At 36.5% G+C, this 14717-nt stretch overlaps 1 protein-coding gene across 23 annotated transcripts in view; it reads left to right on the top strand.

The window, feature by feature from the left end:
- The window catches only part of LOC146001468 (zinc finger and BTB domain-containing protein 8A-like), a 212921-nt gene that overhangs the window by 111202 nt on the left and 87002 nt on the right, over positions 1-14717 (top strand). The window contains exons 6-7 of one of the 23 annotated variants that reach the window (XM_083138805.1): positions 6704-6978; positions 9204-9339. The exons of 20 other annotated variants lie outside the window; for them this stretch is intronic. In XM_083138805.1, coding sequence (XP_082994931.1) covers positions 6704-6978; positions 9204-9227 — 299 coding nt within the window. In that variant the 3' untranslated portion in view covers positions 9228-9339. Of the gene's footprint in view, positions 1-6703; positions 6979-9203; positions 9519-13584; positions 13992-14717 lie in introns of those variants that run through there. 2 more of the 23 variants (XM_083138827.1, XM_083138826.1) reach the window with 2 other exon arrangements.

Here is a 14717-nt window from a genome sequence, read left to right as displayed (position 1 = left end):
CATTTAAATGACATAATGCAAGTAAAATACAAAAATGTCTGAATAAGATATGTCCAATGTTATGTTTTTATATATTGAAATGTTATTTTCACCGCTTTTCTGCCTTTTAGTGATGATAGATGAATTTACGAAATAGATGAATAGACATGCACTACAAAATATCTACACTTTATCAGGATTTATATCTAGGACATCTTGCTTCCTAATTCACTATACTAACTAGTCTGCCATTGAGGTCAGCTTCAACAATATCAAGTATAAGTTGTATATTCTGATGGGAAGGAAATTCTGAATTTCACTGTTCCGTTTTAAGAACTATCTCATCAAGTATGTGCTATTCACCACAATGAGCCTCTTTCATTTTTTCATATTGAATGCCTTTTCTTTCAATTCAGATATCCACTCTTCAAACTCTAGTCACAAGTATTAAGGAGCTGATTAACCATTTTTATTCTTCACTGAACATTATTTCTATTGGATTGGTACAATTGTATAATTTATATATTGTGTTTTTTAGGTGATTCACACCTCGCACCTTCAGCATACACTCCCATACATTTTATAACCTTGTCCCTAGGTTCAACAAATATATAGTACCTTAAGTTCTGTGAAAATATAGCAGTAATTATTGGCAAGAGACAAGTATTTCATCAAATCATAACATAACACCCATTTTCCTTTTGATATATGGAGGTTTATTCATATTATTTACAGAATAAGTTAAAACTTGGCCGTTATTTGCAAAATCCCTATCTCAGTGTACCCTGTCCCCCCATCCTGAAGAGAGTGTGTAGATTCGTGTAGCCACTGGCTTCACGAGTACAAAAAAAAGAAACCCTTCAGTCCCTGTCATTTCACATAGTAAAGGAAAGCTCTCCCAGCCGATCCCCTTAGAGAAGGTGGTCACCTGTTACATCGCAGTACTCAGCCAAACATCTGAGGGAGATGCTTCCTTGCCTTCCTATTTATAGGTCCCGGTAATGACCTAACCCATTACAGAAAACTTCCGCTGGTCGGCTGTCCAGTGACACACCTGCCTATCCTAATGGCCAAACATTCAAAGAAAGCCAGTACATACAATTCATAACATAAGAAGGATCCAGTAATGATCTCATCATTATGCAATAGTGGTATCTGTAAAGTTTATATCAATTCTCTCAGCAAAAATTTCTTGTTGGTCTGTCCCTACTATCATATGATTCCAAGATCAATATATGCAATGAAGTGGTTGGTGCACTAAATAGTTGTTTCCAAGAGCTCATATATGGAAATTTCATTGAGATTGAATTGATGTATTTGTAAATTGGGACATGTTGCCCCAGCATATATATAAATACGTTTATATATATATAAACGTATTTACAACATATTAGGCACATCCAGAAAGTTCCCTGGGGTCGTGCACAAAAAGGAAACATTATTTCATTCAATGATTTATTGCCACAGATACAGCACTTGTCCAGTTACTTGTCAACATAATTCCCGGCCGAGTTCAGACACTTGTCATAGTGTGGGACCAACTTCTGTATACCTGCGTGGTATTTAGAAGTCCACCGCCTGTGCGCCAAACCACTGTGTGACAGCCATCTGAACCTCTTTGTCGCTGTGAAAATGTTGACTGGACAGGAACTTTTTCAGGTGCAAGAACAGGTGGTAATCACTGGGAGGGAGATCCAAGCTGTACGATGGATGATCGAACACCTCCCAACCGAACCTAGCCGTATGCGGCTTCGCATTGTCGTGCAGCAAGATCACCCTACCACTGAGCTTACCACGTTGCTTATTCTGAATGGCTCATCGCAATGTCCCCAGTGTTTCACAGTAATGGTTAGCGTTCAGTCTCACCTCTGGGCAGAAACTCGATGAGCAGAATGCCTTGTCTGTCCCAGATCACCATGCACATCACTTTTCATGCAGACACAGTCTGTTTGAACTTCATCCTGCATGGAGATCCACTGAGACACGAATGCAAGGACTGCTCCTTGCTTTCTGGGATGCTGTATGCTACCCACGTTTCATCCCCTGTGATGATCCTGTTGAGAAAATCGTCATCATTATGGTAACGCTGCAGAAATGTCAGCGCCGTGCCAATGCATTTTCCTTTGTGTTTGGGCATCAGTTGTTTCGGCACCCACCGGGCACACAATTTCCGGAACAAGAGGCATTTGGTAACAATGTCGTGCAACAATGACTCAGAAATCTGCGGGAAATTGCTGCTGAGTTCCGTGATCATGACGCGACGACCCTCCAGTATATGCTGCTGCACCTGCTCCACAAGCTCTTTCATAACAGCCGGTGGCTGCCCACTGCACTAGTCATCATGCACATTTTGCCGGCCTTCAGTAAATATCCTGCACCAACGGCGCACCATCTGCTTGCTCATGACGTCTGGCACAGCTGACGATGAATTTTGATCAGCTGTATGTTTTGTGCTTTTAAGAACTTGATCACCGAGTGAACCTCGCACGCGGCGGGAGATGGAATAAGTGCCCCCATGTTTCATCGCTGCCGCGATACTACTGAGAACTTTTGGGAGGTGTCTTCTAGGACATTCACTAGACAGGGCATGAGCCTCACAGGCATGCGCAAAACCAGTTTCAATACACATGGTCTACCACCTGTGGGCAAATGGGAAACTTACTTTCTGGATGCGCCTAATATATACCTGCTGGAAATTTTACTTTTATTATAAGCTACATGTAAAGTTTACATATTCATATGGAAACAAAACAATGGTGTACATCCTGGTCTCTTTTTCTGTAGCACCTCTTCCAATTTGGCTGGACGAAGATGGAGGTCTGGAACATGAAGAATTTCAATTTAAATACCATTGTAATGTGTGTGGAAAAGGTTTTAAGCATCCAGTTTCCATTTCCCTACATAAAAATCTGCACAAGGGTTCTACAGAGTGTCCAATTTGTCATCTAGTATTTAGTCGCACGTATAACATGAAACGCCACATGCACTTGGTGCATCCTGGCATAGGAACTCAGTGAGACACTCACTGGTTTACTTTGTTCATTTCAAAAATAATGAATATATACATTCATTTAATAGATTGCTAATAATTAAGTTTTTGTGTTCAAACAAATATTTGCTTGCTTTTGTATTTGAATTTTGTAATCCATGTTATAGAAATAAAGTATTGTTTTCTTATTAACCACATGTGTAACTTTAAATACTGTACATGTAAGTAATATAAAAAGTGCATATGCAATTATTTACTAAGCTTTGATTTCGTACTTTTTTAAAGAAGCAAGAATTTTAACCTAAGCAATATTTAACATTACCGTCCTGCATCATGGCTGTTTGATATAAGACGTCAGGGTTTGGGCTCGAGCTATGGGATGTCTACTGGTTAGTAGTGTGACCTCATCATGGAAACCTACGACGACAATTGGGGGTTCATCGTGCTGACCACACGTTATGCTGTAACTGGCCCTCAAGGGCTTTTGCACCACACATTACTATTTAACATATGTGGTCATTATTTTTGTGACTGGAGATTTTCACCTATGCTAAATAAGGAATTTAGAATAGATAAATCTAAATTATTAGTATGAACTTGAATTTTTGTATAGTATTTTTTATACTATTTGAAATTAATTTTACTGAATACACAAAAATTCGCAATAAAACGTTTATATGTAGCACATAATTTAGTAAACGGAGACTGCAGCTTACAAAGGTTATGACGGAAGATAATTAACCTCAAACTTCTGTAGGTCAGTTAAAAACTCCCAGTAAAAACAATATTTATCCTGACGAATGCCACCAAATATAACATTATAAACCACTTTGCAACCAAGTGTAGTGGCAATTTTTAATTTTTTGCCATTAAAAAAATAGCTGTAAAACATCTACTTAACTAGATGATTCACCATGGAAGAATGATATATCCAAAAATAATGAAAAAAGAAAAGAAATATTAATATTGCAGATTCATACTTGAATTTGCTCAACTGTAAATCTTCGGGGTTCATTGTATTTTTGGTCTCTAATCTCAAAATGTGGGGAAATATGCAAGAAAGTATAATCCATAGTGTATGTATGCACAAGACACATGATTAAGATGCATATTGTTCACACCAGCATATACACTTTTTTGTGTGGTGTGTTTGTGAAAAAATCAAAGTCTTTGATTATTAGACTATTTCAAAATGGCTGACTGCCTACAGAGTATGGAAGGATACCGTTTGTTGTTATTGGTCTAGATACTGCCATTTTTTATTCTTATTGAGACACTAGTGTCTGCCATCAAAATGGAAAGGCCAGATAAATTCCAGCCTTTAGATCGCCCATCCCAGGAATGCATGGCAATCTGACACCTTACTGACTAGACTGCTGTGACTCCTATATCGATTTGGTGCTTTTTTTGTCATAGCATGAAACAGAACACTATACCAACACTTCTTTATACGAGGGTTGTTCGGAAAGTTCTAAGAATCGGTCAGAGATGGCGTTTCAATCAAAAGCATGTGCATTAGAAGGCCACATCTGTTCTGAACATGCAGGGAAAATTTCAGCGCCACTCTTCCAATAATCTGGTTTCCATAGGCACGTGAAGGAGCAAAAGTGCAAGTGACGTGACAACATGAAACAAAAGGAAGTTTGTGTGGTCATCCAAGTTTCTGGTGAAGAAGGGATTAAATGCGACAGCATCAAAGCCGAATTGGATAGTGTTGGGAGACTCTGCTCCATCATTTGCCACTGTTATCAAGTGGATGACGCTGTTCAAGCTTGGACGGGACAGCGTTGAAGATGACCCCCGCAGTGGACGTCTGCCAATGACCATCACACCAGAAACAATCGATAAAGCCCATGATATGGTGCTGGCTGACCAAAGATTGAAAGTGCGGGAGATATCTCAAGAAGTGGGCATCTCAGTGGACAGAACACCACATGAGGAAGCTTTTGGCGAGATGGGTGCTGCGCCTGCTCACACCGGAGCAAGAATGTGTTCGCACAGTGACTTCCACTGAATGTTTGGCGCTTTTTTTTAGAGGAATCCTCAAGAGTTTCTGCGGCATTACGTCCCTATGGACAAAACTTGGGTTCATCATTACATGCCTGAGACAAAAGAGCAGTCCAAGCAGTGGAAGCATGCAGATTCCCCGCCACCAAAGAAGGTAAAGGCTGTTGCATCGGCAGGCAAGGTGATGGCATGGGACGCGAAAGGAGTCATCTTGATAGACTTCCTGGAAAAAGGCAAGACCATCAATGGAGACTACTATAGCAACCACCTGGACCAATTGAAGGTGGCAATCCAAGAGAAGAGGCCTCACATGAAGAAAGAGAAAGTGCTGTTCCAGCAGGACAACGTGCCCGCTCATTCAGCCACGATCACAGGCCGGAAACTTGTCGAACTTCGCTTGCAAGTGCTACGCCACCCCCGTACTCTCTTGATCTTGCCCCCAGTAACTTCCACCTGTTCCCAAACCTGAAGAAATTCTTGGCTGGTAAGAAATATCAGTCCATTGAAGAAGTCATCTCCACAGTGACAGGCTATTTTGCAGACCTGGACGAATCCACATATTCTGCTGGTGTCAAGGATTGGGAGGCCGTTGGCAGAAGTGCATTAACCTTCGAGGAGATTATGTTGAAAAATAAAACCTCAATCACTCTGATATTGTGTTTCTTTCTATCCGATTCTTAGAACTTTCCGAACAGCCCCTGTAGCTTGGAAGAAGAACTAATAATTTGAATAACGAAAGAAGCAAAACAACATGTACAGATGTGCAGTCATATGCCATAGTACTTTTCAGTACCCGCTATGATTAACTTTGCATTGTTATTATGCAGCAAACCGACTTACGAAGGGTTCCAGAACCTTTTTGCCTAGAAGATAACCACTGGTTATTGGCACTGATATATTTTCTATCAGTACACTGTTACAATAAGTAAAAATTCGCATATGGTTCAACTTTACTAAATTTGTTGGACATTTAGCAGTTTATGTACATTTTTAATAACCTGATTTTCTAAAGGTATTGCAGTTTTATAGGAATAATTAGGGTGGGAAGAAATACTGGGTGAGAAGAAATAATTGAGGGGTTACAAAAATTTATTGCAAGTATTGAACTTACATTGAATCCAGTCCAGAACGAACAAAGAACGCAAACAGGTTTATTTTTACACCTACAAAGGTTCAATGTGTGCACCACGGGTGACACAGCACACATCGACACAATAGTCTACTTCTTGCCACACTTGCATCAACATGGGCCTGTTGATATCGCTGTGATGATAAGCTCCCTTAGGTCTGTGATATCACGCAGCATTGGTGGGACGAATACCCTGTCTTCGATGAAACCCCACAAAACAACTCAGATGGTGTAAGGTCCGGTGATCTTGGGGACAAAAACATTGAACAAAACACTGTGAGTGATTTGAGTGTCACCTAGTGGCTGCGATGTGAACTCTCAGCGTAACAAAATGTACACTTACAATCTGTTTGCGCTCCTCGATTGTTCTGGACTGGTTTCATTAATGGAAGTTGAGTAGTTTACCTTGCAATACATTTTTGTAACCCCTCAATTATTTCTGAAACATTAATATTAATATAAACTTGTTAATGGTATACTTTATGCATATATACTGCAAATTTGAAGGGGAGATTTCCTTCATTGTGTCTTGCATCTTTTTATGTGTGTTGATATTTGGAGTTGAATCTCATTGTGATAGGGAAACATATTTCTTGCAGTCCAGTTAAAGTGGCCAGTAGTTGAAGGCTTGGGAAGATTGAACGAAGAAGATAAGTGTGGTTTTCCATATGCTTCTGATGAATCCTCCAGAAACATTTATAGATGTGAGACATGTGGGAAACATTTTCGACAAATGTGTTCTTTGTCAGCTCACAGGAACATTCATAAAGGGCAAACTGAGTGCCCTATTTGTCACATAGTGCTTTGCCGAATATATAGCATGAAACGTCATCTGTTGCAAGTGCATGGAGAGTCATCTGAAAGAGTTAAAAAGGTATACAAATCTATGTTTATTTGTGGCATGTACTATACAGGATGTTTCAAAATGATCTGAATGATAAAAATGCATTCTGAAATACATTCGAACACATCCTTACTTTTTTTTTCTTTTCCCCGCTCCCAGTAGTTCTAAATCTACCACCAGATGCCAGCCTGACCAGCTGTAAAAAGGCTGCCAGTGGTGAGGAGAAAGCATTTTGTGATAATTGGTCGTGAGCATACAACGTCAGTTTTGTACACGATTTCATAAAGATCCGCTAGCAAAGAACTCTTATTAGAGTGCAGGGGTGCAAATTATTGATGAGAACATGCTGAAACGTGTGTCTAGATGGAGTTAGATTACCATATTGAAGTGTACAGAGTAATGAAGGCTGCTCACATTGAGCATTTGCGAGTTAACTTCGCGATAACCATTGGCACTTAAACTTGGACAGTTATATTACATATGTGTGAAGTTGTATCTAATTTTGACAATTTATGAATAAAATATAATAGGTTGAAATCGTTCACGTCATTTTGAAACACTGTGTGTTATGTATTTGTAAAGCTTGTGATCATAGTCTTGTTCTTTTTTCCCCCCTGATTCATCAAACCCATCTGTTTCTCCTTTATTTATTTTTTTCCATATCCTTCCTAATGTTATGATATGGAATTGATGTAATCAACCAAGTTCCAGGTGAACCCCATATACAACTACAATAATGATTTTTCATGGTGGTTTATGGAATTCTTAATATTATTGCAATAAACATTAGTACACATAATCTAGGTGTCTACTGCCATTAGGAGATGTCAGTTGGTTCTTTTCTTAAATTACTTTCCATATATTTTAATAAAAACTTAGAGCTGGGGTCCACTTGGACTCCACTTAGTATTAGGAAAGTGCAAATAACAAGATAACCAAATCTATTGCCTTTTAACAAAGTGGTTCTAAATTCGATTTGGAGTTCGGTGTGGCTGTTCACCGTGCATAACCCACACCCTTCTACAACTGAGAACAATTTCCAAAAGGTCATAATATTGTAATTGCAGAAAAGAAAGTCCACAGCTATTGAGTCATGTCTCTCAAATTATTCATAATTATATTATGTGATTAGAGCAAAGTGATCTCTCATCACCTATATATTTCTGCAGTCTGTCTATCTGATGAGTCGTGTGAAATGAAGAGTGTTACTTCTACAAAGTCCAAACATCCTCAAAAATGCAATGGAGGGGGAGAAAGGAGACCACAGGGAAAGAACGTTCTTGGTCCATTTTATAGATTTTGCACTAGAGCATGTTATTTCCCTGTTTGCATTGTCATGAGAACGTCTTTCCCTTTATACACAATCTAAACCTCTTTGTAATGGATGGAAAAAGTACATTCTAGTATTCTACAATTCTTAGAAATACCCTTCACAAAGCTGTGATAGCACCTTTACCTAATTTGGCTAAAAATGGACAAAGCACATTATTTCCCTGTGGTATTTCTTGATATATCCAGAGCAATGCACAACAGTATCTCCACCTTATATTACTTCATAAAAATGAAACAATGCAATAAAAATAAGAAGGCGAGTGTGTGTGTTCCATTACTGTTAGCACCTTAACCATCCACTATGGAGAAACAGTACAAACAATTTTGGCAATACCAGAATGAGAGGAACTAGACAAGTGCTGTGTAGTGAAGCATTGAAATGCAACTTTTTTATTATTATTTTATTTTTAAAAATGTATTATTAATTATTATTATTATTCAGTCTTTCATTCCACTGAAAAGACAAACTTTTAATTTGTCATCTTTGTTTCAAATGGTTCACAAATGAGTAGCTGCAGCAAATTGTTGGTAATATATTAATTAAAATTATAATACCAATATACTGTAGATAACTATTAACCTTAGAATTAGTGTGTACTTTCAGTCACCTACCTCCTGCCACCAATTATTTTTCCTACTTCAATAACTTCAGATAATTGTCATTGAATGAGAGAGCATGTTTGTACAGTATTTTACATTATTTTACATATTGATTGTAGATTACCTTTTTAATACTATTTTTGATGGTGCTGGTATCTTTTAATAATAATTAACCTGATTTGTTGTTTTTGTTATTTGGTAATGTACTATTCCCATGTTCGTATAATTCATTGCTAATGTTTATAGAGCATATTCACACAAAACTCTTAACTATGATTTAGAGTATCTTGCAAATGTCATTTGTGTTGCTTTTCTCTTTCTAGTTATTGAAGGACAAATTTTCGTAGCTGAAAGGCAACAGGCAGAAGATTATAACACTAGTGATAAGTCACGTAACGTGTATGAGTGCAAGATATGTGGCAAGGTATTTCAAAGTCGGCACTCAATTCTGAAACACAGAGATTTCCATAAGGGGAAAACAGTGTGCCCAATATGTAATACTATCTTCAGTCGATGTGACAACTTGAGGAGACACATGTTATTGAAACATGGGCAGCCTTGAGCTAGCTGCACACCTGTTTACTGGAAATTAATTTAATATAATTAAGCAAGATACATAAACAGCTCATGAGTAAAACTTGGTAACTCACATTCCATTTAACATTAAGGTAATATTGATCCAGTTGCTCCACAAAAGTTTACCTAGTAATTGGCAGAAATATGCACTAACATCTGGGTAATGTGTAAGACATAATGTTTTTTCAGTGGAATAAAAAAAAAAGTCATATTCCAATGCTGCACTGACATGTTTCCTCATTTGCATACTTTTGTGGATGATCAAGATTTACTCCCGAGCCACTCAAATATCTTGACTTTTGCAGAAGACATTGACAAAATTAGAAAGTATCTTGTTCTTTTTATTTAAAGGTCCACTTGTATTGCATAATGTATACCTTCCAAGTTATAAATAAATATTTGCGATATAAACCATCTTTTCATTTTTTATAATTTTTGAGAGGTAATAGATTACCAGTTAAAAGAGAAATTCATACTTTTATTTCTGTTAAACTTGAAACTAAGCTTCTGTTGCATTTAGAATTAGTTGATTGATTTGCTTTATTTTACTTCTCTTTTCTGTCACTTTTGAATAATCATGAAGATGAGGATGGGTGATATGATGAAATTGATCAAGGAAATCTCACATCCATGCCCAGGTCAGGTTCAACCCTGGTGCCCCTGGCATCGTACTATATTTAGAAATAGAAATGAATGATTGGCTTTATAATGCTAATAATCACACATGTGTGTTTAATAACTCCAGCACCTAAACAGTGCCAAATTGCATGGGCATTTGTTTTAAAATATCTGGAGCAGTCTGTGAATTTGTTTTGGTGAAATTACGGGAATACAGACAAAGGCATTAAGTTTATGGAAACAACACTGTTTTTAAATATTTTGGAGAACTTCTTTTCTTGTTTGTTTTTCTTGCCTTTGTTAAAATGATCAACTAACAGCATCAGAAATTAGTTGACAACTGAATTACAGTGCATAAACTTATGTTGTTCTGTATTTGAATCATTTCTGTGGCATACATGAACGTAGTTACTAAGGATTAACTACATAAAGGGGTTGAAAAGTCCACAATGCGGAATTCTTTGCTCCTTGTGTTTGAAACCATTATGATGGCACACTTTTAGCAAAATTTTAACACATGCTTTTTATGTGCTGAAGTTTCGGGAAGCCAATGATTTACTTCTTCATGTTTTGATAAACTGCAAATGAAATGAAATATTTTTAAACGTGAAACACGTATGAATGTCTATTAATTTGACTGTCCCTTAGTTTTGGTGCACCTTGTCACTGTCCTCATTGAAACTTTGGATCAAGCTTAACACTGAAAAATCAGGTTGACCTTTTTCTGTTGGCAATATATTGGTAATATCAAAAAGCATCAGCTGAAATTTATTTGCCAGTTTGTTCACTAGTTTGTGTGAAAAATGTGGTTTTATGATTACATAACATGTATTTTAATATTCTTATGAAATTCTTGAATATTTTATGTGTTTAGCTTGGTAAATTCCTGCCTATAATTTTGAGTGGAATACTTACACATTTAATATTTATCAATATTTTGAACAATGTTATTTTTTTTACGTTTTTCAAACATTGGTATTGGTGGGAATCGATAAGAATATTGCCATGTTTATGGGTATCGATAGGAAGCCCAAGATGAAGATGAAGGGATAATGTTGAGATGGACCTAAAAAAAATGGAAGGGATTGGATTGATCTTGCTCAGGATAGGAACAGATGGAAGGCTTGTGTTGCTGCAGCCATAAACCTTCGGGTTTAAGAAGGTTAGAGAGTTAGTGGTTAGGATGGGAATCGATACGAAGTTTCATTGACTCAACTCTAGTGAAAACACCAAGTTGATGGTGCCAAAGACCACCAAAATTAGTAAAATGTCAAATAAATAGATGTGTGTATGTTTCTCGTTTATAAATGTAGTTCATCTGGCCTCTGGAAAAGTAATAGCTTGCAATATTTGTCATAGAGAACTTTTCTTGTAGGTTGAGAGACTTGTTGAGATTCCGTATCTTAGGCTGTGCCACACCCTAATAATGTTTTTCTGATTTTTTTTTTCTTCCTACCGACACCCCTGCTACTTATTTGTGTCTGTCTGATAGGAACTTTGTTTTGGATGAATATAATTAGGAAACCCCCGATGTTATAAATATATTCATACAATATTAACATGGAGTAATTAAAATATTACATGTGAAAAATATATATTCATGGTATTCTCTTGGGAATTTAAGCCTTTTGGCATAACTTCCACAATTGTTCTTTAATAGAAGGTCTCTGAGGCATGACCAGCAGATAATGTTTGTAGCAGGTTATAAAGTTTACTGAAAAATGCTATAGATGTCTGTATGCTGTACATTAATTATTTTGAATTCAATTATTGATATTTTAATATAATATCTATCTATTTAATAAAAAAATATTATACATATGCATCTACAATGCCTGTATATCCGATTTTATGGTGTCAGGGTTAATGTAGGTTGATCATGTATTATTTTGTATGATTTTCCAAATTTAAGGTTTACGATTCTGTATTATATTATCTTTAGCTGTTTATTTCCTTCACTTCATTTTATTTAATTTCTTTTTTTACATCTTATGTTTTCCAACATCGTATGCAAATATATATAATGTCATGAAATAGAAGTTGTACAGATAATTTTTAATATACTGAAAGATTTCTTTCTTATTGGAATTGTTTAAAATAGGTTTTGATTAGGGCTGAGCCGATACCACTTTCAACCGATACCGATGCCAATGCCGATACTCGTACCAATTTCCACTGATACCGATACTTTGAAAATTGCAATATATAAAAGTGGCTCAAAACATTGATCAATATTAGTTTACATACTGTATATTATTCTCCGCTTGTATGCCTTAATTTACCAAGAAATTTGCTTTGGAATATTCAATAATTAAATCATAATATTAAAATATATGTTATACCGGGTGACCCAGAGATGTATACACATTTTTGAATGAACATTACACAGTTAATTGTACACCAAACTGTATTATTTTTGTTGTATAATGTGTGTGATATATTGCCATTTATTTTACATTTATTTATTTATTTATTGCAGTCACCATGGAGTCGTTGTCGGTGGAACATGACGTGTTCACGTATGATGCCTATGTGAGAAACAGCAACTCGGAGGTTATTCCGCTGGCACTTCCACATAAGGTGGCATTGAGCAGTTCCAACATGCAAAACAATCTTAAAATGGGTTAAGCAGTTTCGACCAACAGGCACTGTAACTCCAAAAACACCACCAGGTGCTGAAACTCTGAGCTGCAACATAGGCATCATACATGAACATGTGATGTTCCACCGACCACGACTCCATGGTAACTGCAATAAATAAATAAATAAATGTAAAATAAATGGCAATAGATCACACACATTATACAACAAAAATAATACAGTTTGGTGTACAATTAACTGTAATGTTCATTCCAAAATGGGTATACATGTCTGAGTCACCCTGTATAACCACAACATCCAGTTTTTCATGCCAAATTGGTGCAAAATAAATAGAAAGTTTGAATTTTGCATAATTTCTAGGATACTTTGCGAAAGTGTCACATGTGATTTTTGCGGACCCCATGAAAGATCAAAATGCTGGAAAAGTATCTCTGGTATCGGTAGAAGAATTCCAACCAATACTTCCCGATACCGATACTATATCGGTATCGACTCGGTCCTAGTTTTTATGTGTGCATGTAAAGCACGGTAGCAATATGGTTTTCAATAGGAACAGGTTTTAGAATTTAGTAATGTTTAATGTACTCTTTAGATTCCTTGTATTATAACTCTTCTACCTTCGGTACTTGGAATGCTGCTTGTTGTTGCTCCAGTAGTGTGATGCCTATTTTCAGAGTGTACATTTTTTTTACAATGCTGTAAAATACTTGAAATGCGAAATTTCACTTATATTCAATGTGTCATAATGGACATTTAATATTTTATTTTGTCCATTCATTGCATTTCATATCAAAATCTTTACATTTTATGTGTATAAATTTAATATACTTGTTTTGTGTGATGACAATTTAATCACTGACATAAAAAGAAGTACTGGAATATTCACACTTGCTTATCTCTATTCCGTAGGAGAAATCCAGGGATGGGATAATTCACTTCTCGGTTCCAAGTGGAGTCATGTTCACGTGTCCCCTGATGGTGTAAGCTTCCGTTGTAACAAGTGTGGAGCAATATACAAGCAGTATTCATCTTTGTATTGCCATATGCAGGTTCACAAGAATGAAACAAAATGTCATCTTTGTAACTTAGTTTTAAGTAGAAAGTACCATTTATTACGTCATTTGAGATCTGTTCATAAAATAGACTAGTCCAAAGAACTGAATAATGTAAATGCAACTGTACGTGTTGTGGGTAAAATTTTCTCGGTAATTAATAATTTACAATTGTCAGTTGCAAAGTCCATTTTTAAAACTGTATTTTGAAAACCATGATAAGTTTTGTATGATGTAAAGCAGATGAGATTATTGTAAGACAATAGAAATTCCAATGGCATTGGACAAGAGTGTAAGACTTTATTTACGTGATGTGTTTATGTATAAGATATTGCTCAATATACCAGTGAGATTACAAGTATTTTCTTTATTTCTCAGGAAAATAAACTCATATGATTTGCATCTACTTTACAAAATAGTATATTACAGTCATCTCAAGCACAAGCACTTACACATGGGGTTATTCTAAATTAGTTACCTAAACTAATTTTGTACCTGGGGGCAACCTTGGAGGGTAAAGGTGGCCAGAGTGTGGTGCTGTTCACATGACTTCTCCGAAATGGCTGAGATTGAGAATATGTGGGGCTCTACCCTTAGATCCCCTAAATGTTCCTTCATGGCACGGTGCTGTATGCATGGGCAACTTTACCTTTGTCAAGTCATGAATTATTCAAGTATACCGGAAACTTTCACAATATTGCCACGTTTAAAATCTAAGCCACAAGCTTTCACTCCACTTCATTGGACTGGATTAATTGCATATGTGACATGGGGATTTCAGTGGTGTGGAATGTTGTCTTGTTCTACAAAATCCAATGTTAAATAATAGTGCAAAGATGAATTAGAACAACGTATTTCAAAGCTATGTATATCTGTATATCAGATCTGAGCAGGCGTAAGGTTACTAATTTCAAATAACTGTGTGTGTGTGTGTGTGTGTGTGTGAGAAGAGGATAAGTACTTTAAGGGCATCTAATTCATCAAACTTAT

The sequence above is a fragment of the Lepisma saccharinum genome, chromosome 17 (assembly GCF_977018435.1).
Source record: "Lepisma saccharinum chromosome 17, izLepSacc3.1, whole genome shotgun sequence".
Lineage (NCBI taxonomy): Eukaryota > Metazoa > Arthropoda > Insecta > Zygentoma > Lepismatidae > Lepisma > Lepisma saccharinum.
This window is presented reverse-complemented; position numbering and strand designations above follow the sequence as displayed.